Here is a 23,030-nt window from a genome sequence, read left to right as displayed (position 1 = left end):
TTATAATAATTAATGACACAAGCTCTAGAATTTCACACCAGTGTTTGCAAACTTGAGCTCTCTGTGACCTTGAATAAGTGATTTAACCTCTCTGGACTTAATTCTCTTCCCTGTAAAATGAGGATAATAATGACCTCCATCTCAATAGTGTTGTGAGAATTAAAGAAGATAATGTATGTAAAGCACTTGGCAACAGATAGCCTTCCATCACTGTTAGTTATGAACTGCACCATAACTCTGAAGCTTTAATATACCCATTCTTCAGCTGAGGCAGCTAAGTAGGCAAGTAACTTGCCTAAGGCCATACAGCCATTGAATGGAATTCAAACTCAAATTCCAGGGCAATTTTCCAGAGGGAGAATTGCTCTGTAGGGAAGACAGGATTTTAATTGGGCTCCAAAAGACTTCGATGCTGTGATTTCCACTACTTCTCAACCTCTATGGTCCTAACTATCTGGATTATAAAAGTAACACATGCTCAGTGTGCAAACGCAGGATCTGTAGCAAAGTACAGATAAGGAAATAAAAGTCATCCATATTCCCATCACCCAGTGATAACATTTTGATATATTTCTCTTCTTCATCACACACCAGTTTACTCAGCTGAAATCTTACACGTATATATAATACTACATTTTGTTAAGATAATAACGTACGAAATTTCCAATGCTATTTAATTCTTCATAAAGATCCATTTTAATGGCCACAAGAGTCAGATTTTATTATATAGAACATCTCAACAAATATGTTTTTGCATGAAATTTGCATTTTCTTCCTTAGAATAGATTCCCAGAAAAACAATGACTAAATCAAAGAATATGTGCATTTTTGAGGTCCTTTTTCCTTATGGATACAAAAATGAATTCATTACATGTTAGCTGCCTCTGAGGATAGGAATTATGTTTGTTATTTGTATTACCCGCAGAAACCATGTAGTGCTTTCCATACAGAAAATCTTAGAGACACTCTTTGAAATAGTACTATTGATTCAGTATTGTTTGCTTTGTATAAGTGTTGTTGCCTTAAAACACTACTAATGAATGAACAGGGATAGGGATAGGAATATGTCTCTGGTTGATATAAATCCTTATTGGTCAAAAAAAGAAACCTGAATTCAGACCTATATAGAAACTTGCTCTTTTATCTAGCAAAGCAGCATGGTAATGGGGCAATACGGTACAACAGACAAAAAAGCTTGAAATCAAAGGACCTAGATTCAAGTCTCAGATCTTCCAGTAACCAGCTATGTGACCTTGGCCAGGACACTTCATCTCTCTGAGCCTGTTTCCTTATCTGTAAATGAGCAGACTAAACCAAATGATCTCTATGCAATTTTCCAGCATAAACCATAAGCCTATGCAAGCACAGTCAAGGTAAAAAGCTACAGGGGATGTGCCTTCTTGGTATATTAACTAGTAGCTACAAGCCATTGCAATACACATTATTGCACTATTGCATATAATGCAGCCTGGGAATGTAGCCAGGAATACAAAAGTAAATGAGACACAGTGCTGGACTTCATAAAGCTCACAGGCTCACTGGGGAGACTTCAGTATAATATAACTGCTCATATAGAGAGCTCTGTCAGGTATTGTGGGATCTGATATAGGAGGAAGCTGCTACAGAAAATGTGAGCTTTTTTAAAATTGGAATGGAATTCAGATTCTCATCTTGAAGAATGAGAAGGAGTTCACTCAGCAGCAAGGGTATAAAGCATTTCAGGCAAAGGAAATGGCCTAAGCAAAGGCAAGGAAGTATGAAATTAAATAAGATTATAAATGTACAGCAATTAGCACAATGTCTGCCATATGGTAAGTGCTCAACAAACAGTGGTTATTGTTTCGATGATGATAATGATGATGATTCTGAAAGTACGCAGGAAGCACAGGGATGGGACAAGTAGCCAGAGACTAACTAGGAAAGGTAGGCTTGCAAGTTAACGAAGTACCTTCTTGTATGCTCCATTAAGGGATTTGGACATTATCTTAAAAGAAGTGAGAAGTTATCAAAGATTTTAAACAAGGAAGCAGTGCGATGAGATCTGTGTTTGGAAGGATCATCTAGCTCATAGTACTGAGGATGAACTGGTGGACATGGCCCAGGACTAAGAGTTCATAGTACTGAGGATAAACTGGTGGACATGGCCCAGTACTAAGAGTTCATAGTACTGAGGATGAACTCGTGGACATGGCCCAGGACTAAAAGGACCAACGATACTGTAATCTATTAGAGTTCTTCATACTAGGCACTTGCAAAAGGTTGAAAGTGGCAACTAGAGATTATCATACCAAGTGAAATAAGTCAGAAAGAGAAAGACAAATACCATATGATATCACTTATATGTAGAATCTAAAATATGACAGTGAATCTATCTATGAAACAGAAACAGAACCAGGGACATACAGAATAGACTGTTGGTTGCCAAGGGGTGGGTGGTGGGAGAGAGATGGATTGGGAGTTTGGGATTGGCAGATGATAACTGGTATATCTAGAATGGATACACAACAAGGTCCTACTGTATAGCACAGAGAACTATATTCAATATGCTGTGATAAACCAAAATGGAAAATAATATGAAAAAGAATGTATATATATGTATAACTGAGTCACTTTGCTGTACAGCAATAATTAACACAACATTGTAATTCAACTATACTTCACTAAAAAAAAATAAAAAAAAAAAGGTTGAAAGTGAAGCATTCAGTATGTGATAACTATTTCTTCACTACTGCTTGCTATATGCCTGTCTTTTTAGGTTAAAAAATAACCAAATAACCAATTGGTTATGTTTTTCTAAATATACATACCCTTGTGGCATTGGTAGAGGGTATCTTCAAGAGGCAGATCATAATTCTCAAACTGGAATCTAAAGAACACTATGAACAAATACAAAAAAAGTAAAAGTCAGTACTCTTCTTAACATATCTTTTGCTTCATATATTTCCTCTAAGCATTTATTTTAGGAAAAAAAAATCTGAAATATAGCTGCCTCCTTACAGTTTTCCATGCCATATATTCATGTTGAAAAAATAATAATTCTTAGCTTTAAAAATTTAATTAAACCATTAATTAAACAGTGTTAAACAATTAAATAATATTAATTGATATTAAATGTGCCCAATCCTAAAGAGGTCTATTAATTTGTGAAAGGCCATGTTGAAAAAAAAAACCTACTTAGATCAATTTAAAACCATTAGGCTTATTAGTCCAAATAAAGAACGTTTCATCTGTCATTTCTCTGCTACAAAAAGATATAACAATAACCTAAGAAAAAGCAGTAAAATTCCTACAAGAGAAAATCATGCCTCACAAATCAAGTAGCATATTTTGGCACAATTCCACATCAAAATGTACTTTTTAAATAATGTGTACTGGGTTTGGGGGGAAATGTTATAGCAAGAATAAGCAATGATATTATTTAACATTGTTAAATATATGAAAATAGTAGGTTACAGTGAAATCTCTGCAGCTGTGTACAATATGAACCTCTTTAAGAGAGTACAAACGAAGCCAGTGTTTCTCCAAGTATGACCCCTGGACCAGCAGCGCCTCTATTATCTGGAAACTAGTTGGAATGCAAATCCTCAGGTCGCACCCCTACTGAACCAGAAGTTCTCAGAGTAAGGCCCAGGAGTCAGATTTTTAGCAAGTCCTTCAGGGACACTGACACACACTGATGTTTGAAATCCACTTCTCTAAATTGATGAGAACAAACTACAGAAGGTCTTTCAATGGCTTAATATTTTCCCCAGAGATTAAATACACAGCATAGGATGATCAGAGGCAGTGCCCAGACAAAATCCAGCAGGGCTAGTTTTCAGATAAATTCTGAAAGTATTTCACAAGTATCAATACCTTCTAAGGGAACCATTGGTCTATTTAATCTGCTCAATACCCATAGGAGTTGATGTGACATTTACATTACTTTAAACCAGGGGCTGAAAACCGGCTGCTCATCAGGTCCCCACAGTGACCTATGAAGGAAGTCAGGAAATATCTTAGAAAACGTGGGGAGATGAGGACTGCATTCTCAAATAACAATTGGCTGGAGTGGAGGAGCAGCTGACCCCATTAGAAAGGACTGGTGCTTTCCAGTTCTCAAGGGTCTCCATTCTCCTTCTTATCTCACTCCGCTCCACTCATTAACCTTGCAGTCAGGGTCCCTTTGGACAGGACTGATTGTTACAAATCAGGTTTACTAATTGTTTCCAGCTGGCAATGCTTCCAACTAGTCCATGTTCAAGTTAAATATTTTCATTATAGCACCGCCCTACAGGCATTTGAATTTGCCATGCCTGCCGCACCCCTTCTCTAAAAGTGTGTAGCTCCTAAGCAATGAATGGCCCTGAATGGCTCTCTGCTCCTAGGGAGGGTCCATGTGGTCGTGTTAAAATGCATGCACTTCAATATTTTGGTACATGACTCTTTTTGAATTATGGTTTTCTCAGGGTATATGCCCAGTAGTGGGATTGCTGGGTCGTATGGTAGTTCTATTTTTATTTTTTTAAGGAACGTCCATACTGTTTCTCCATAGTGGCTGTATCAATTACATTCCCACAACAGTGCAGGAGGGTTCCCTTTTCTCCACACCCTCTCCAGCATTTACTGTTTGTAGATTTTTTGATGATGGCCATTCTGACCGGTGTGAGATGATATCGCATTGTAGTTTTGATTTGCATTTCTCTAATGATTAATGATGTTGAGCATTCTTTCATGTGTCTGTTGGCAATCTGTATATCTTCTTTGGAGAAATGTCTATTTAGGTCTTCTGCCCATTTTTGGATTGGGTTGTTTGTTTTTTTAATGTTGAGCTGCATAAGCTGCTTGTAAATTTTGGAGATTAATCCTTTGTCAGTTGCTTCATGGACTTGAGGATATGGGGAGGGGGAAGGGTAAGCTGGAACAAAGTGAGAGAGTGGCATGGACATATATACACTACCAAACGTAAAATAGATAGCTAGTGGGAAGCAGCCGCATAGCACAGGGAGATCAGCTCGGTGCTTTGTGACCACGTAGAGGGGTGGGATAGGGAGGGTGGGAGGGAGACGCAAGAGGGAAGAGATATGGGAACATATATATATGTATAACTGATTCACTTTGTTATAATGCAGAAACTAACACACCATTGTAAAGCAATTATACTCCAGTAAAGATGTTTAAAAAGAAATGCATGCACTTGATTTCCTAAGTGTATAGGTACAATAGCTATGTACATGTATAGTTTCAAAGTACCAATTCTCTTTGCTTGGATTTATTCAACTACTCTAGATTTCTGGATAGATAAGAATCACAGGATGTGAGAGATGGCAAAGATCTCAGTATTCCTGCTTCTTACAGTAATTTCAAACTCAAAGAAACCAGCATACACCAAGGTAAGGGTCCCTGAATTATCATCCTTACAGACCTTATTTGGGGATCGCATTTTCCAAATTTGCCAATTTGGGAAAAGGTATTATCAGAGGTGGTTGGTCTTTTTAAAACATTTTACATATATGTAATATTCATTTCAGAAGTAGTGCTGCCAACGTGTAACTTCACTTGTCAGATCCAGTTTTGCTGCAAGTTGAATATTTTTATCTGTGACCTGGATAAAGCACAAAAAGCTTGTGGAACCAATGAGGTTCAAAGACACAGCAATGGCCACTACCAGCTACCTCCTTTCTCCCTGCTATAGAGACCTGAATGCCTCTAATTCACCCTTGTTCTAGAAGGACTCTAGGAGTCTGCTAGTGAAAGGACACTGGATTGGGAGTCAAAAGACTTGAGTTCTAATCTTTACACTGCCACTATCTCTCTGAATTTGCAGTTCTCCATCTGGAAAATGGGAGCATTGGAAAGGATGGTTTTTATAGGTCTCTTCCAGTTTTGACAGTATAGGATTCTGTTTTTGCATTTAATGGGCTCATATTGAAAATGTTCCTTAGGCTACCAGATTTCTAGCTAGGTAATTTTGTGTGTATTCTTGGAGGGTGGTATGGCATTGGGCAGGGGGTGAGGGAGTAGGGGGAGGAGGGGTAAAGCTGTCAAATAGAAATATCATCTTGGTCTTTCAAGTACTTTATTCACACACACAAAAGCAATCACTTCCCTTAAGATAATGCTCTAAAATTGAAGCCTTACATTATATGTCTGGTCTCCTTTTAGATGAAACTATTATGTTTTTATTTAATATCCTTTTGAGAACAATTTGTAGATAAACACAATCTACTAACGTCTTCCTGAACTTTTTTATTTTTTACTCAACTGGAAACATGAAATCACTAAGTCAAAATGTCCACTGCATATTACTGTCATTCTGTAACATTTGAAGAGAAAAGCTAAATAACGCTCTCTACTCTGTGGCTAACAGAGACTCCTTATAGCCCTTTATGAAACATTAAATCACCCAAGACCCAGATGATCCGCAAACAGTAAGGAAGTAATTTAAAATGAAATCCTGTGTTCAGCTTACCTCAGAGGCAAAACCACAAGGCAGCTTGGCAAAAAAAGTCTGAAACTGGTTTGCTGATGATTGTCCAGAGGCTACTAGGAGAATCCATGGGCAAAGCTTCCATGAAGGTAGCAATGTTTTCCAAACAGCGTATCATAGCACCCCCTGCTGGTAAATTCTTTTGTTATTTAGACCCTAAAAACACAAAGCATAGGCAATCAACTGCTGAAACAGTGTGGGGAATTCATACAGCTATTTGGTGAAGATCAGTTTTTAAAAATCACATATTTACACCTATAAACATGTGTCGTGTACCTGCTATAAAAGCTAATCATTGTAACAAGCAGGAGTACAGGGAAAATTGACAAATCCACACCAAGTAGGGGGGAAAATTGTGATCTCTGACTCAGTGAGAAAGGTGTGAAATGTGAGCAGGAAATAGAACACCTTTTAAGGATCTACAATTGGTGTGGGTTAGGTGTTAAGAAACGCAGGTGAATGATGCTTGTGGAAACTCCACCGGCCAAAGACTGAGGATGACTACTATAGCAACAGCAAAGTCCCCACGGCAATCTGTCGACCCCTCCAAGCTAACTGAAAAAAGCTAATAAGCAGAGGACAGGAGACAGACTCCAAGTAAAGCGATACAGCGAATAAGCCATGGAGGTGAGAAGTAGCTTCAAGTCTCATGATACAGAAAATAAGCAGACCTCGAACCCAGATCTCGTGATACAAACAAACGGTGAAGCTGAATTTGAATCCAAGTCTCGGGATACAATGCACATGGATCTACGCACCACCCATTTTGAAAGCTGGAGAATTTGTGGAGGTGAGTGCACCACGCCTGGCACCCGCCTCTTAGTGAAGGGGTCCAGAAGCTTCAAGTAAAATTGTAAGTCCACACTAAACAGCAGTGTCCAACTGACACTATTCTATGCATTGGCAATTTTCATTTTTTTAATGTTTTAATTTTAAATTACTTAAAATTTAATTTGACATTTAAAATTTAATACTTAAATTAAATGACTTTGAATTTCTTCCTCAGCAGTGATTTCGGCAGGAGCTCAGAGTGCCAAGAAAGCAAACCTACCTCCAAGAAGCTGACTGAGGACGGCAACAGAGCTCAGCTCATTGAAGTCCATCAGAGACGTGGCCAAGGTCCGTAAAAAAGTCCCATCTGGAAAGACAATAATCAGATTTAGTTAGCGTTTGGGTTTCAGCGACTAGCCACGTCTGTGGTGTCTGGATTCCCCCATGGATGAATTAACCTTTGATAGTGCTCTGGAAACAGCTGCGGGAAGATGCCATTGGGAGCCAGTTGATGGAATATACAGCGCAGGAACTGCTTGGCCACCCCCGCTGCATTGCCGGGGACCATCATGCTGGCGTTGACCAGGGAGAGAAAACACAAGGAATCTTGGAGCAACCAGCATGAGTTCAGGTATTTATTTACTTACTTATTCACATACACATCAGTCCTCTTACGGAATATCCCACTGTCATTTTCATTAGTAAGATGAAATATTCTAGTCACATGGAATCCCTGTTAACGATACATTTTTAGAAAGAGGAGGGAACCAAGGTAATGCCAGAGTTGGTCTCAGACTAATTTCCAGCCACCCCACTGTACAGATGAGGGTTCCCAGGCCAGAGAGAAAAGGTGACCTACAGAGGCTACAAGTCCAGAGAATGGCAGAGTCAGGACTAGAATCCAGGATGGGGATTATCAGCAAGATCCTCTCAGAAAGTGTCCTTGGCTGAGAGAGAGAGGCAGCCCCTCTGAGGGAAAATGCAGGGAGGGAGATGTTCATTCCTCCTGGAAGATCTGGGAAGTTTTCTTGGGGCATCTGAGCTGGTACTTGTAAAAAGGTTAGGACTTTGATATGTGCAGTTTTCCCCTTTACCGTCTGCACTACCACTGCATGTCAAAACAGGGAGCCAAGAGATGATTATTTGGCCTTTTCCCTTAGACCAAAGTATCAGAAAGGATGTTCCCAGAGGTGATTGCAGCTGAGTTGCTGAAAAGAAGAAGGAGGAAATCAAAGAGCCCAACTGGAAACTAGTAAAAAATCCATCTTACCTAATTGTTTCTTTCTGCCTTGTCTACCCTGATATGCTGGCTCAAAACTTATAGGTCAAAAATGTTCTTCAGGAAGAATAGAAATGAACACCCAAACCCTCACAAACTCTTTCGAAATTAGAAAAGGAGGGGAACCCTTCCCAGTTATTTTATGAGGCCCTAAACTAAAATCAGATAAAGCATTACAAATAAAACAAAACAAAAACCAAGAAGGAACAAAATGAAAAGAAAAAGGACAGACCAATAGTCCTCATGGACATCTGACTCCAGCTGTAGATAAAAAAGGATGATTGACGATGACCAAATAGAGTGTATCCCAGGAATGTAAGAATGACGTAATCTTCAAAAACCCAATCAATGCAATTCAATATCTAAAGAATAAAAGGGCAAAAAACCATAGTTATTTCAATAGATAACAGAAAGTGCATTTGATAAAATTCAACATGCATTCATGACAAAAAACTCTCAGCAAACTAGAAATAGAAGGAACTATCCTCAGTCTGGTAAAGGGCACCTATGAAAACCTATAGCGAACATAATTAATGGTGAGATATTAAATGATTTTCTTGTAAGAGCAAGAACAAGGCAAGGGTGCTCATTCACATCTTTAGTATTATACTGGAGGTCCTAGCCAATGCAATAGGGTAACAAAAAAGTAAAAGGCATAAAACTCAGAAAGAGGTGTAAAACTGTCACTATTCACAGATGATACGACTTTTTACATACAATTGCCTTTACATTCTAAGGAATCTAAAAAACAGCTACTACAACTAATAAGTGAATTTAGTTTATTACATTACAATATTAATACAAAAAATGGTATATTTGTATATCAGCAGCAAAAAGTTAGAAAACAAAAATTTTTTTAATTTCATTTACATTGGCATTAAAAAACCAAAATTCCTGGGAATAAATTTAACAAAAGCTATGCAAGATCTCTACAATGAAAACCATAAAACATTGCTGAGAGAAACAAAGACCAAATGAAATGACAATAGACACCATGTTTATTAACTGAAAGAGACTCAATATTTTATGATATCATTTATCCCCAACCTGACTTAGAGTTCTGAATACAATCCTAGGAGGCTTCCCCCCGAGATTGAGAAGCTTATTCTAAAATTTAGGTGAAATGTTAAAGAATCTAGAATATCCCAAATCAACCTTCTTTGAAAGATGACCAAAGTTGGTAGAATTCACAATGACTTCAAGACTTACTATACGGCTACAGCAATCAAGACAGTGTGGTGCCAGCACAAGGATCAACATACAGATCAGTGAAACAGGATAGAGAGCCTAGAAATAGACTGAACCTAATACGGTTATTTGATTTTAACAGACACCAAAGTGATCCAATGGGGAAAGGGAAAGTCTTTTTTTTTTTTTTAATGGTGCTGAAATAACTAAGGTATTCACATGGATAAAATGGAACTTCAACCCCTACCTCACACCATACATAAAAATTAATTTGAGATGGACCATGTAAATGTTAAATATAAATGCTAAAACCATAAAACTTCTATTGGGAGACATTGGAAAATATATTCTTGACTTAAGGATAGGCAAAGGTTCCTTAGACAAACAATAAGAAGGAATAATCGTAAGTTGTTTTAATATTTTAAAACATTAGACTTCATCTAAATTAAAAACTTCTCATCAGAGCTTCCCTGGTGGCCCAGTGGTTAAGAATCCGCCTGCCAATGCAGGGGACACGGGTTCGAGCCCTGGTCCGGGACCACATGCCACGGAGCAACTAAGCCCGTGGGCTGCAACTACTGAGTGTGCGCTCTAGAGCCCGTAAGCCACAACTACTGAGCCCGCGTGCCACAACTACTGAAGCCTGTGCGCCTAGAGCCCATGCTCCGCAACAAGAGAAGCCACCACAATGAGAAGCCCACACACCGCAACGAAGAGTAGCCCCCGCTCGCTGCAACTAGAGAAAACCCGAGCGCAGCAACGAAGACCCAACACAGCCAAATAAATAAATAAATTTATTAAAAAAAAAAAAAGTGTTGACTGAAATGAGTGAATGCAGGATTGAATAAATGAAGGTGTGAACAGAAAATGAACGCGTGCTCTCTGGAGCTGCAACTGAACCTAACCATATTCCTCCCGTGGTAAACGCTCTAGTGTTTTAGAAATGGATGAACATGCTCAGGGGACAAAAAGAAAGTGAGATTGAGCTCATTTTAGGACCTTACCTTTCTGCCTGATTAGAAAAAGTTGTGCTGGATGCCAATCTAGGAAATAAAGTAAACAGAGTCACATGAGTATCTTAGGTTTTCATGATGAAATGCATGAGTACTGTATGCCGCATTGCAGCTCCCATTTAGATGGGGGACATGTAAAACCATTGACAATTCCCTTGACCAGGGACAGAGGATCCACTCAGGGGTCAATCTCCAGGGTTCAATTTAATCTAGTTTCTGAAATCTGCTTTCTGCATCAAATCAGATATTTCCATGGAGATGCATACAGTTGAGTTGGTTGAATAGCACCCAGTCAACCTACAAACATGTCCTTTGCAGCCAGGTTAGACAGATAACAGAACAGTATTTGACCCAGTCCATCCCCATATTAACTCAACTCAAAATTCATTTCTTTGTATACAACCTCTGAAACCTCAGCGCAGACAAACCACAAACTGGAAAAGCCTCTGTAAGATAGCAAAATAGGTAATGGGTATTTGTCAGCTAATTGTTGGGATGAAATGACATATTGAAAAGAGAAATGTATTAGGTTAAGTAATCAATATATAACATGTAATTTTTGAAAAATATAATTATATGGTTCTATATGCATGGACATATTCTAGATGTATAGAAAGAAAAAGAATGTAATAAATTCGTGGGTTTAGAAAAACATGTCTTGATCAGTGAGCTATTGAAGAAACAAACAAGGAGAATGCTAAAAATTTATTTACTTAAGACCACAACAGTGAATCGAGTCAAGAATGCATTTGGACAGAAATAGAGGGTCCAGAACCAGTAACACCAGACATCATTCCCAGTTGCTTTGGTTATGGTCTCTCTCATACTAATGACACTACAATGAATAGATAAGCATTGGCAAATGAAATAAACAGTAATTAAGGGTGCAGCCAATGTGATCTTGAAGGCCGCATCTAGAAAAAGGGGTGGGTAAATTTTAAGAGAGATCTAAGTAGAGAGCAAAACATGAAATCGTATGAAAAGGCTTGGGTGATAAATGAAAGGGATGTGCTGAACTTACACACTCTTAGAACATGCTGGAAATAGTTCCTGTGGGACTAGAATAAACTTAAGTGTTCGTAAATCCACATTGCCTCACCTGGAATTGAGGTATGCAAGGAAACCCTGAATCAGGTGACTACTGAATCTGCTTTCTTGGTAGGTTTGGTTGCTAAGAATTGGGCAGCTTGCTTTAATGCTCTCCTTGTCTCTTGCTAGTCTGCCCAAAGGAGGTACAGGTTTAATGATTTTTATATGTAAGTATGTAAAAATGTATCTCTATTGTTTTTCCTTTGCTTTTCTTCAAAGCTTGTTTGTTTCCATCCTAAGAATTGGCAATGCTTGAACATGATTTATTCTCCCTTATGTTAAAACAAAAACAAAATAAAAACCCCTCTATGTATCTATTACAACTTAGATCAGCTATTTCAAGGAGATGGTAACAGACCAGAACAATAATTCTGTCTGTTCTAAAACTGAAAAGTATTGATAGTAGTAATCGAGACCTTGCATTAATAAAAAACTTTCAATTTCACAAGTATTGCTGATAGCTGGTATAACATTTATTCCACGTTTATTATGATTAGGTTAAAATCAAGGGCATAATTCATCTTTTCTTATCTCTCTATCTCCCTGTGTTCATCACTTACTTTACACATTGGCTATTTCTAAGTATTAGAGGTGAAATAGTTATACCAAGTCTGACTGCATACTCCTAAGGATACACACAACTAAGGATACTACAGAAAAATCTGGGGAAGGGTGATAAGGGAGTCACATACTTCTGGGGTTGAGGGGTTTTTAACACTTCCCTGTTTGTCTTTAACTTGAAATCATCATTTTTTTCATTAAAAAGATTAAATTTTAGCTCCATGAAGATTCATTCTCTTTCTTCCATCAAATACCAGGAATTTGCAGAATCCAGTTTTTTTCTCCAACCTCCTCCATAGAGACCTTCCCTAAGAAATCATTTCCATCCTGAACTCCCATAGCACTCACTGCACATATCACTCATGAATACAGCTTTTAATCATGTCCCATCTTTTATGGCTACTCAGTTATTCCACATATCACTGTCCTCTTCAACAACTAAGCCATAAAGCATTTGAGGGCAAGAGCTAGGTGACTCTTTAGGTGCAACCTAAAGCACCTAGCTCTGTGCTAGCACAGATTGGAAACTTAATACATTCACGGGGAATTAACTCAGTCCTCTCCTATACGTTGTGTATACTAGGACTACAATTTGTTACTGAATTTGAACTTTACTTATATCCATGAAGTATATCACTTTTCTTCTAATGTCCTATCTACTAAATGGAATTTTCTTAACATGAAAAGTCTCAAAGCAGCTAAGTTTTAATCAGTCAGGCTGAAGGCTCTGTTCCCAAAAGGTGTGCATCTTTCTTTTTTCTGAGTCAGAAGTATAAAACTACTATACTTCCATTTATCCCTTCACATGACAATGCCACAAGTTGCATAATTAAGTGAGCCACCCTAAGAGTACAAAGTGCCTAGAGAACCCATCTTAAAACAAGTAAAGAGAGGGACTTCCCTGGTGGCGCAGTGGTTAGGGCTCCACGCTCCCAACGCAGGGAGCCTGGGTTTGATCCCTGGTCGGGAACTAGATCCTACATGCATGCCGCAACTAAGAGTTTGCATGCCACAACTAAGGAGGCTGCCTGCAGCAACAAAGACCCGGTGCAACCAAATAGATAAATAAATATTTTTTTTTAAAAAACAGGTAAAGAGATAATAATAATATCTAAAAGTTACAAAGTGTTTAGTGTGAATTAGGCACAGTTCTGAGCACTGTAACATACATTGGCTCACATACTATTTAATAGAGAACAACAAACAGTAGGGTTTTCTCAGTGCAGTTTCCTCTAGCTCCACTCTGACGTTGTGACTCATGACCCTACATGGCTGTAGAATTCAACCAAAAGTTTGGTACATTCAGTTTGTGAAATTAGTCTGAGTTGATCCCACAAATATCACGCATCTGTAAGGTTACAAAATGTTTCACTTTTGAACTGGTAGTTTTTATTTAAGGATACAGATTGAGTAAGGCTCCTTCCTACCAAACAAAACAGAAGCTGACATTCACCTTCCCACAGACTGCATGATATCCAGCAACAACGGGGCTGCCAAGTCTGGGCTTAAGTGAATGAAGGTGGAGAGGACCACAATGGCCAGCCCAAGGGTTTCCTCATCATACTCTTCAAGAATGGCCCCACAGTCATGGCATCTGCAAAGAAAACAGAGGAATGCTTTCCATGAAAGCCGACAATGGTTTCAAGGTGTAAGCACATGCAGCCATTTTTGGTGAGTCTTGGAAAAGTCCCCAAAAGGAGGTCAGCGGTCCCACTCTAACAATAAATAGAAAACTCCAGCACCACCGTCACCTTAGACACAGAAATAGCACACACACTAGAGATCAGGAAGGTTCCGCTGATCACTGAAAATGGTCTTTCAATTCATTACTATCTGGCCTCTACACGAATTAGTGCTCCCTTTTACAGTGAGTGCCAATTGGACTAATAGTTTGAAGCTTCTGGTTGAAGGATTTTCTGCATGTGAAATTATTGCTGGGGATAGTCACTAACTAGATATTTTTTTCATTTGTTGAAATTAAAAGTGAAAAATGTCTAGACACAAATGGAAGCCTTCCCAATCGTTCAGATTTAAAAACATCCTATTAATAAAGACATAGACATAGAGAATGTACTTGAGGACACGGGGGCAGGGAGGGGGAAGCTGGGGAGAAGTGACAGTAGCATCGACATATATACACTACCGAATGTAAAATAGATAGCTAGTGGGAAGCAGCAGCATAGCACAGGGAGATCAGCTCAGTGCTTTGCAATGACCTAGAGCGGTGGGTTAGGGAGGGTAGGAGGGAGGCTCAAGAGGGAGGGGATATGGGGATATATGTGTGCATACGGCTGATTCACTTTGGTGTACAACAGAAACTAACACAGCATTATGAAGCAATTATACTCCATAAAGATCTATTGAAAAAATAAATAAAACAAAAATAAATAAAAATTTTAAATCCTATTTGTGGGTGAGAGACAGAATAGTCCAGTCAATAGAACCCTGTAGAAAGCCTAGGGAGTCTGGATCAAGTCGCTTCTGTACCAGTCACTCAGATCAGTTTATGAACTCACCACGCCTACTGAGAGTCCAGTCTGTAAAAACACAATGGTCCCTGCTCTTAAGGAACTTCCAGCTTATTGCTCTTTGTAGTATCTAATGTGGGTTCAACTGACGTCATCTCAACCAAAGCGGAGCTCTTTTTCTCAGTGGCCGCTGAACAGCTTTATACAGTGAAGGGAAAAGCAAGGGAGGCAGAGCTAAAATGGCTACTGTGACCTTTCCATCTGAAAACTTCCTGATATACATATATATCACTCCTTACAAACTTCCCAATATACATGTATATCACTCCTTACAAACTTCCTGATATACATAAATATCATTCCTTACAAACTGACTTTTTAAAAAAATATAGGATTCACACTTGTAACTAAAAACGAAGATAAATGGAGTACACACAAAGGCAACCGGGAAGACAACTAGGAAATATGGAGACTTGGAGGAGGACACAAAACGAGAAAATTATACCAAAGAAAGAGCTAAGAAGAGCCCTCCACAAGCAACTAGGTGCTCCCCATGTGGACATGGTAAGGAGCTGTTCAAGACAGGCCTTTCACTTCTTCAGGAATGATGGCCAGCTGCACGGATCCTCGTACTAGCCCCTTCGACCTCACCTTCCTCTCCTTTTATCACAAGCCTACTCAATTTCTCACATGGGTCACCTTTACCAGGAAGCCTCCCCGGCCCAAGGGATCTCTCCGAACTTGAAATCGTGCAAGTCTTACTCTTTATCATGTTCACTGAACAGCATTTATGTGCCAGGCAATGTATAGTGAGCTCAGAGTATAAAGTACAGAAGAAAGGGTACTAGTCCCTAAGGAACTCACAATCTGTTACAGAACATGTGTGTATAAACACCTAACGATTAAAATACAGCGTGGTAAGTGGTAGGATAGAGAGATGTATCAAATACTATGGAAACTTGGAGAAGGGCATGATGCATTCTGCCTTGTGAAATCAGGGAAACTTGGCCTCAAGCTGGGTCTTGATGCATGAATAGGAGTTCACCAGGCAGAGAAAGGACAGAGTGAAGGGCACCTATGAGATCACAGAGGAGAGAACACATCAGGCATGCTCTGGAGAAGGTGAGGGGTCTAGGGAAGGAGTTCCTGGTGAGGAGTGGTTAAGACCATACCTTCACAACCTAAAGGGCCTTTTACAATAAGCTAAAGCATTTGGACTTTATCCCATAAGAAATCTGGGGGTATTGAAGGCTGACAAACAGAGAGGCAACGTAACCAATCTGAGATTCAGAGAATGAATTCTACCAGCTGGACCATGTCTCAAACTTAGTCCCACTCTTAACAATTTGAAGCTTCTGGATGAGAGATTTTATTTGTGTGAAATTATTGCTAGGAATAATCAGTAAGTGGACATTATTTGCATTCATACAAATTAAAAAAGAAAAATGCCTTGGCATAGATGAAAGCTGCCCATACAATACTGCATTTCTAAGGTAACAAATGCTTACCAACACTTATGGCTACAGCCATTTGAAGAACAAATTATGACTTAAAAGCATAGCATGCCTCCTCTGATATTTTCTCACAACCATGGTGAGCAACTTCTCAAATTCTGTAAACACTGAAGAAAATAACTGTGAGCTTACTTGTCTGTCATCACCGTCGGCTGCTCATCTGTGAATTCTTCGGGTGCTGGTACAAACATACTAACAATGCTGGGTGCTGACAGCAGGCTGGATTTCGTGGCACCTGGGTAAGCAGCAAAGAAACAACTGGTGAATAAATATGTGTGTCTAGGGGCCAGGAAAAGCCCTATTCTCCTCTTATAAATCCTCCAAAGATCACATTCACAGGGACAGCCCAATTCCATTGTGAAAAACCGTCAGGAGTAAAATGAATTCAAGAAAGACTGATTTGTTTTGGCTTATAACATTTTAAGAGCTAGACTCCTATGGTTCATTTTGCTTCTTGACTCTGAAAAAAAATCAGAAAGAGTTCAGGTGTGCCAACAGGGTACTAAAACAGAGAGGAAAAAAAGTGTGTGCGTGGGATCTATTCAAGGGTACCCTTAAATGAGTTACAACCCTTAATTGCTAGGCATAAATGGAAGCCGCTCATACAATACTACATTTCTAAAATCACAAATCCATTCCAACACTAAAATGTTGCTAATTTGGAAAGGGAATCAGATCCTAGATCTCTACACACCTAAGCAAGGGGAGAAGTTTGAGCTAAGAAATATCTGGACAGTTTTCTACTTTGTAAATTAATATAAGCCCCAAAGCAAACGACTTCATTTTTCAAACTGAAATCTTTATGAATGAAATATGAAGTTTTTTTGAATGAACCATCTGGTGACTTCAGCCAATCGATATCACAGAGTTTAATACTTTGGGTTTTGATGTCTTCAGAGAAATCTGAGGCAGGAATCTAGTGCTCTAGTGGTGAGTAAATCTGGAGATCCAGGAGACTGTTCTCCATTAAGAAAACCACCAGTGCTGGACAGATTCTCCAGGAACTGTGGAAATAAGGCACTTCAAGAAGAATCCCAGAGTGACAACTCAGAATAATACCATGTTCTACAAAGTAATAACTGAGACTCTGAGTTCTTCAAACAGGAAAGAAGGCAGAAAAACCCAATGGTCATTAAAGAATCTGTTTTTCATTAAGGAACTGCTAACTTTGTGCTGAAAAACAAAACAAAATTGTCTGGTCTTTCCTTAAATAGGAGAAAGATAATGATTCAGAGAATTGGTTTCTAAAGGAATCAACATAAAAAATTTTAGAAACCTCACCAAGTGGGCAAAGAATTTCAATCTGAGAGAGAAAAAAATGGTATCAAAGCCTTTGATGCTTCCATGCTATACAGACTCCCTTGTCTGATCAAAGGCTACAAAATCTGTTTATAAGGAGACCTTCAGACCCAAACGGCAAAGGAAATTATCTGAAAATATCTTGATGTCACTTCTGAAGATCCCAAATGGGAATCTAAACTTTGCTACTATATTTATCAGCTATCTCTGTGATAACACTCTTCCCAATTGTATCATTAACAAAGATCTCCAGCTGTTTCATAAAGATGATGCTTTGAAAGGAAGCAACATATTTATTATAAGCAAAATTACAAATCGATTAATAATAGAAAAGGCAAGAACTGGGCGAAGATAAAAGAAGACATGATTGATTATTAAAACAGTAAGGTAAACTGCATGAAGTTGCTTCAAGAAACCAAAACACAGAAAGTTCAACTCCAGTACTCCACATTTCTTGAACATTGACACACCACATCTGCCAGATGCCAAAATGCCTGTGCTAAAAGTGGAAACTCAGCCCACAAGATACATGGTGATATATATATAGTCTTACTAGAAACATAAGCAACTGATTTTTTAAAAAAACCAACAACTCTGAGTCAAGGCTTTCAGAAGATGCTTGCCAATTACTATTGCATACATAGAAATCACAATTCAAGTCAAGAAAAGAGTGGGAGTCCAAGTCATTTGGGTGGTTTCAAGCCAATCCTTACCTAATACAAATGCCAAGGAACAGATATTTTTGACAATAGCATCATGAATTTGTTTTTCCACACGACAACACAGAATGTACAAGGCAATATTTATGACAGTCATTTATAAAAGCAGATAGGTTAAGTTATGAGACATTGGCCACCTTATGGCAACATTAGCTGTATCAATGGATTTCTAAATACTGCTTATGATAAGGGGGCAAAGAGTAAGATACAAGGAGAAGGTGGGCAATGCGAAAAGGAAGCCATTGGCCTCAGCCACCTTGTGCTATAGCTGAGTCACAACTAAGTCTGCAGTATTAAGGGCAGTCCCATTATCTCCCATTATCTAGGGCAACACTTCTGGTGCCACCCCTACTGGTTCCCCTACTGAATACCCAAAGTGCACTGTATATGGAATTAGGAACAGACACAGAACATTCTTAGAAACTTGAATAAAGAGGGCACCTCCTCCAAAGCCCAACTTCATAGCTGGAGATTTTGGCAAAAGCTTCTTTGGGAGTCTTGGAGAAAGTATACGGGTGCTGGTTTGTCTCAAAGCGTAAATGCACACATCAGTCCCCTAGCTATATCAATGGACTCTTCAGTTTACCATGAAAGAGACTTTCTTCGTTCCCATTACCTCATTCCACTTTTGCTTCTATTGACTGAGTCACTAGATCATGGACAAGCACCAGAGTTTGTTCAACCACCCTGACTTCTGCTCATAAAAGCTTTTCCTAAGCCCATAAATGAGAAGAGTCTCATCTCATTGGACAGGGGATAAAACTGCTACTTAATGCCAAATAAATGTTAGCCAAAGCTGGAGATAACTGTCTCCTCATTCCTAAGGAAAATTAGAAGTGATATGGTCCAGGATAATAGGTTTGCTTGATTTATGGGACTAGCTAAGAGATGTGGTCATAATTCATTTTTGCTTTTTGGTTGTCACAAATAATAGGTTAACCTGCCTTCTAAATTTAAAAAAAAAAAACAAAAAAAAAGAACAAAAGTAATGATTAACTAGACATAAGATGAATTTTAAAAATACATATTCTGATTATCTTAGCATAGATTTATTCTCAGCTTGCTCCTATGATCATCATAAAGTCAAGTGTATATTTTGTTCAGTTTCGGATAGCTGAAAAGAAGCTATTCATCTATGATCTCAATAATCTAGAAGGAACATAGATAAGCTGGGCCATGTTCAGAGAAGTAGATACAGGATGATATGGAAAACTGATACATATTAGTAGGAATACCAAATGACCCAGGGATGTGTGGTCTAGAAAAGCCTGAGGAAATAAGCAACTGGTGGCTTTCTTCAAATATCTAAAAATTACATGAGAGAGTCCAGATTTGCTTTGTGTGGCCCCAAAGGTTAAAAATTCACTATAAGGAAGAAATTTTTGTCAGTCATGTTCAAAGATGAGATGGCGTACATTCCCAGGTCCTGCAAGCGTTTGAGCAAAGGTTGGATCCACTTCATGGAGCTGCTGAAGAAGAGATTTCAGCACCTGCTAGGTGACTAGATGATTGACATATACGGTTTCTTTCACCATTTCTGAGATTCTGCGACTCAGCTCACCTCTCGTTCTCAGTGGCTGTCCCTCCAGGTCAGGGTTTAGGCACATTGGCACATTACACTGGCGTTTCCCAGGCTGTATCTGTTCTGTGGATAAATAGAACATTTCAGTCTTCATTGCAGTCAATTGCGCACAATTCACAATACAAAGAATTTAACCAATAATCTCTTGGGGCCATTTTTTGGCGATTGTTACTGTTGATTATTAACATTTACAGGAAACATCCTAGATTTTAGGGTAGGGTTGCTTGGGGTTTCACTACAAACCTGCCATTCAGGTGTATGAGATGCAGCTGAAAGCAGGAGAGTATCTAAAACCATCCCCAAAGTCCAGATTCTCTAATCCCTCCCCCACAAAAGCTCAAATCCCAAATCTCTTAATATGAAATGAAAAAAATGAAAGGCTAATGTCACAGCCATGAAAGACATGTTTTATGCAAATCAATAAATACATAAGTGATCATTTGTGGCAATGACCAGATAGATCGTACAGAAAACATGTGGAACTGGTAGCAAGGAAATGACAGGCATTTGACTGAGGGCTGCAGAACAGGAATAAGGGGACAGGGGCAAATGGAGGAGCAGTGCTTCAGGAACATTTTTTTCATGTGAAAGATGAGGCAAAGAAGCAAGCCATCAGATACGCATGGGTGGAGAAGAGGCAGGTATTCTCTGAGCGAGCAGGTGCATGCTGAGGCGAGTCGATCATGACCCATGCTTTAGGCTGCCTTTCTCTGTGTGTCTGCATGACCAGATTTGTTCTTTTGGAGACTAGCAAGTCACTGAATCAACGTATGTGGTATAAAGTGACATGCCACCTAATAAAAAACTCCACACTCATCGATTCTCTCTGGTCTTGGATTTGGGGAGAATTTTTATGACACTAATAAAAAAAAGAATATTGAGATGAAGCTCTAGTAGGACTTGGTGACTAGCGAACCAACTTGGAGGATGGAAAACAAGCCTAGGAAAACTCAGATGAAAGAAATTCAGACAGCATGTAAATGGTAAGTATAAGATGATAAACCAGAGAGACATGAACAAGGCTGAGGTTTGGTTGAAAAGTGAAAAATTCAGTTAAATGGGTTATTTGGCATCATGTAGATTTTTTTTTTAGATTAAAATTTGGATTAGAAATTGAGATCTATTTGCTTTTTTATAACTCTACAGAGTCAATCAAACTAAGTTGTAATTGTAGTCAGAATCTAAAATGGATAGCTTAGGCTGAGCTTGCTATAGAGAACAGGAGCATGGTAAAATAATCTTCAGGTCAACCTAACGAAAGATGGGCATTTAATTCTCAGAGAATGAACCTAACAAAAGCTTCCATTCTCAGTTTTACATAGCATGAGCTCAGTAAAGAGAGGAACAAAGTCCTCTTTGGTGTGAACAAAAAAGCTTCACCCAAACCCAGTAAACTCTCAAGGCTGGTTATTCAATGTCTTTCTCCTTGTCTCCCTTGCCCCTTGGCTTTTGGCCATTTCATTATTCATTACCACTTATCACTAAAAAGAAGACAAAACACTAAACCTTTAAAACGTTAAGAACCTTAATAAAGGCCAGGAGAGTTGAAATTATCTGTTAAATATAGGATTGGGTATGGTGTGTAGGATTTAGTTATCTAGACTAGCTCTCTTTTTTTTTTTTGAAGAACAGTGGGGAAAATAAGATGAAATATATGTAAATATTATGGTTATGAAAAATTAACAGTAGCTCAATATTTTGGTTTTGTGGACATTGTAATTCCTGGTCATAAAGAAGGCTATTAAAATAATTTCATATAACTGTAGCCAGAAAGTATACTAACCAAGATACAAAAATAGTCCTATCCAAGTGTTGGCCCCCAGAGCATGTCACAGTAGTAAACCCTGACATTTTCAAAGTGCATGCATCTTGCAAAAAGCTTTCACATATATAATCTTGTAATCAAATGACCCATTTAATTAAAAAAGAAAAAAAGAAAAGGCAGGCACTCAAAAGAGCAGAATTGCGGCAGTACTACTGGCTTGAGAAAGTAGTACGTGTGCAGAACGTGGTAACAAAGTTTAGAAAATGCAGAGTGATCATGTTTAAAATAGACATGTCATGGCAGTCAATTCTTACTTTAAAATTGAGGTTAGAGGCAGTTCCATCGTATGAGCATGAGGGTGTGCGGCTGCAACCTGGTGACCCTGCTGACTAAACATAGAGCTCATATTCCCAAACCTACCGGCAGATCATGACGTCACTAAGCTGACATTTGTTATTACTGTTATTATTACTATCAATAGTCCCTTATTTTTGATAATTCAGAGTTTATAAAACAGAGAATATTGATAATCTGGTGTTTTGTTTTGTTTTCTAATTTGCATCATGAAATCATAGTTCCATTCCCTCCTTTATGCATTTATATCATTTAACCCCCAAAGAGATAGCCTAACATCTGGAATCTGGGTCTTAGAGGAAAACAAACAAACAAACAAACAAAAAAAGAGTTGGACCAGCTGAGATGGAAGAACCGGTGGCTCTAGAACACTTGGAAAGTTTAAATAGGCTTATTAATTACCTTAGGTTAAAAAAATTGTTTGAACCACAGAATATGAGAAAAAATCTATTCCTTCACAAGGAAGCAGAGGGGACACAGAGAAAGTGGCATTCGCTAATCTGAGAGGTAAAACAAGAAGAAAAAGCTTGACCCACCAGTGTCCCAGTTGCTGATGTTATGGGGGGCGCTAGACTGATGTTCCAGCTGTCGCTTCATTAACTGGCTCATTGTCAGAGCTCCCAGGGATCCCCTTTTCATCTGCCTATACTGAGCTATATGGAGGAAATTAGGAGATAATTACTAGGGGGAATAAATTTGCACAGCACACAAAGGCTCTACACATCCATACAGAATCTTAATTGAACCTTCATTGGCTATTCGTCATTGTTTAGTAAGTTGTATGCTCCTGTCCAGATGAAAAACTAAGGCACTATGCTACTTCTGGTGCCTGTCTTCACTCGATAAAGAAAGAAACAGTGCCTATGAGCACTTATCTGTAGCCTGTAAATATTTACCCCAGTTACAACAATATGATATTTTCATTTACTTTTTAATGTATATACTCTGCCTTGTTCCCA

At 38.7% G+C, this 23,030-nt stretch overlaps 1 protein-coding gene across 1 annotated transcript in view; it reads right to left on the bottom strand.

The window, feature by feature from the left end:
• The window catches only part of UNC79 (unc-79 homolog, NALCN channel complex subunit), a 251,806-nt gene that overhangs the window by 43,119 nt on the left and 185,657 nt on the right, over positions 1–23,030 (bottom strand). The window contains 11 exon segments of the mRNA XM_036842067.1: positions 2,808–2,876; positions 6,452–6,502; positions 6,504–6,625; positions 7,521–7,607; positions 7,699–7,717; positions 7,719–7,812; positions 10,712–10,750; positions 13,824–13,964; positions 16,485–16,587; positions 19,932–20,015; positions 22,608–22,724. Of these exon segments, the coding sequence (XP_036697962.1) occupies positions 2,808–2,876; positions 6,452–6,502; positions 6,504–6,625; positions 7,521–7,607; positions 7,699–7,717; positions 7,719–7,812; positions 10,712–10,750; positions 13,824–13,964; positions 16,485–16,587; positions 19,932–20,015; positions 22,608–22,724 (926 nt within the window).

Source organism: Balaenoptera musculus, chromosome 2 (assembly GCF_009873245.2).
Source record: "Balaenoptera musculus isolate JJ_BM4_2016_0621 chromosome 2, mBalMus1.pri.v3, whole genome shotgun sequence".
NCBI lineage: Eukaryota > Metazoa > Chordata > Mammalia > Artiodactyla > Balaenopteridae > Balaenoptera > Balaenoptera musculus.
Note: the sequence above shows the minus strand (reverse complement) of the source record. Positions and strands in the feature narration are given on the sequence as shown.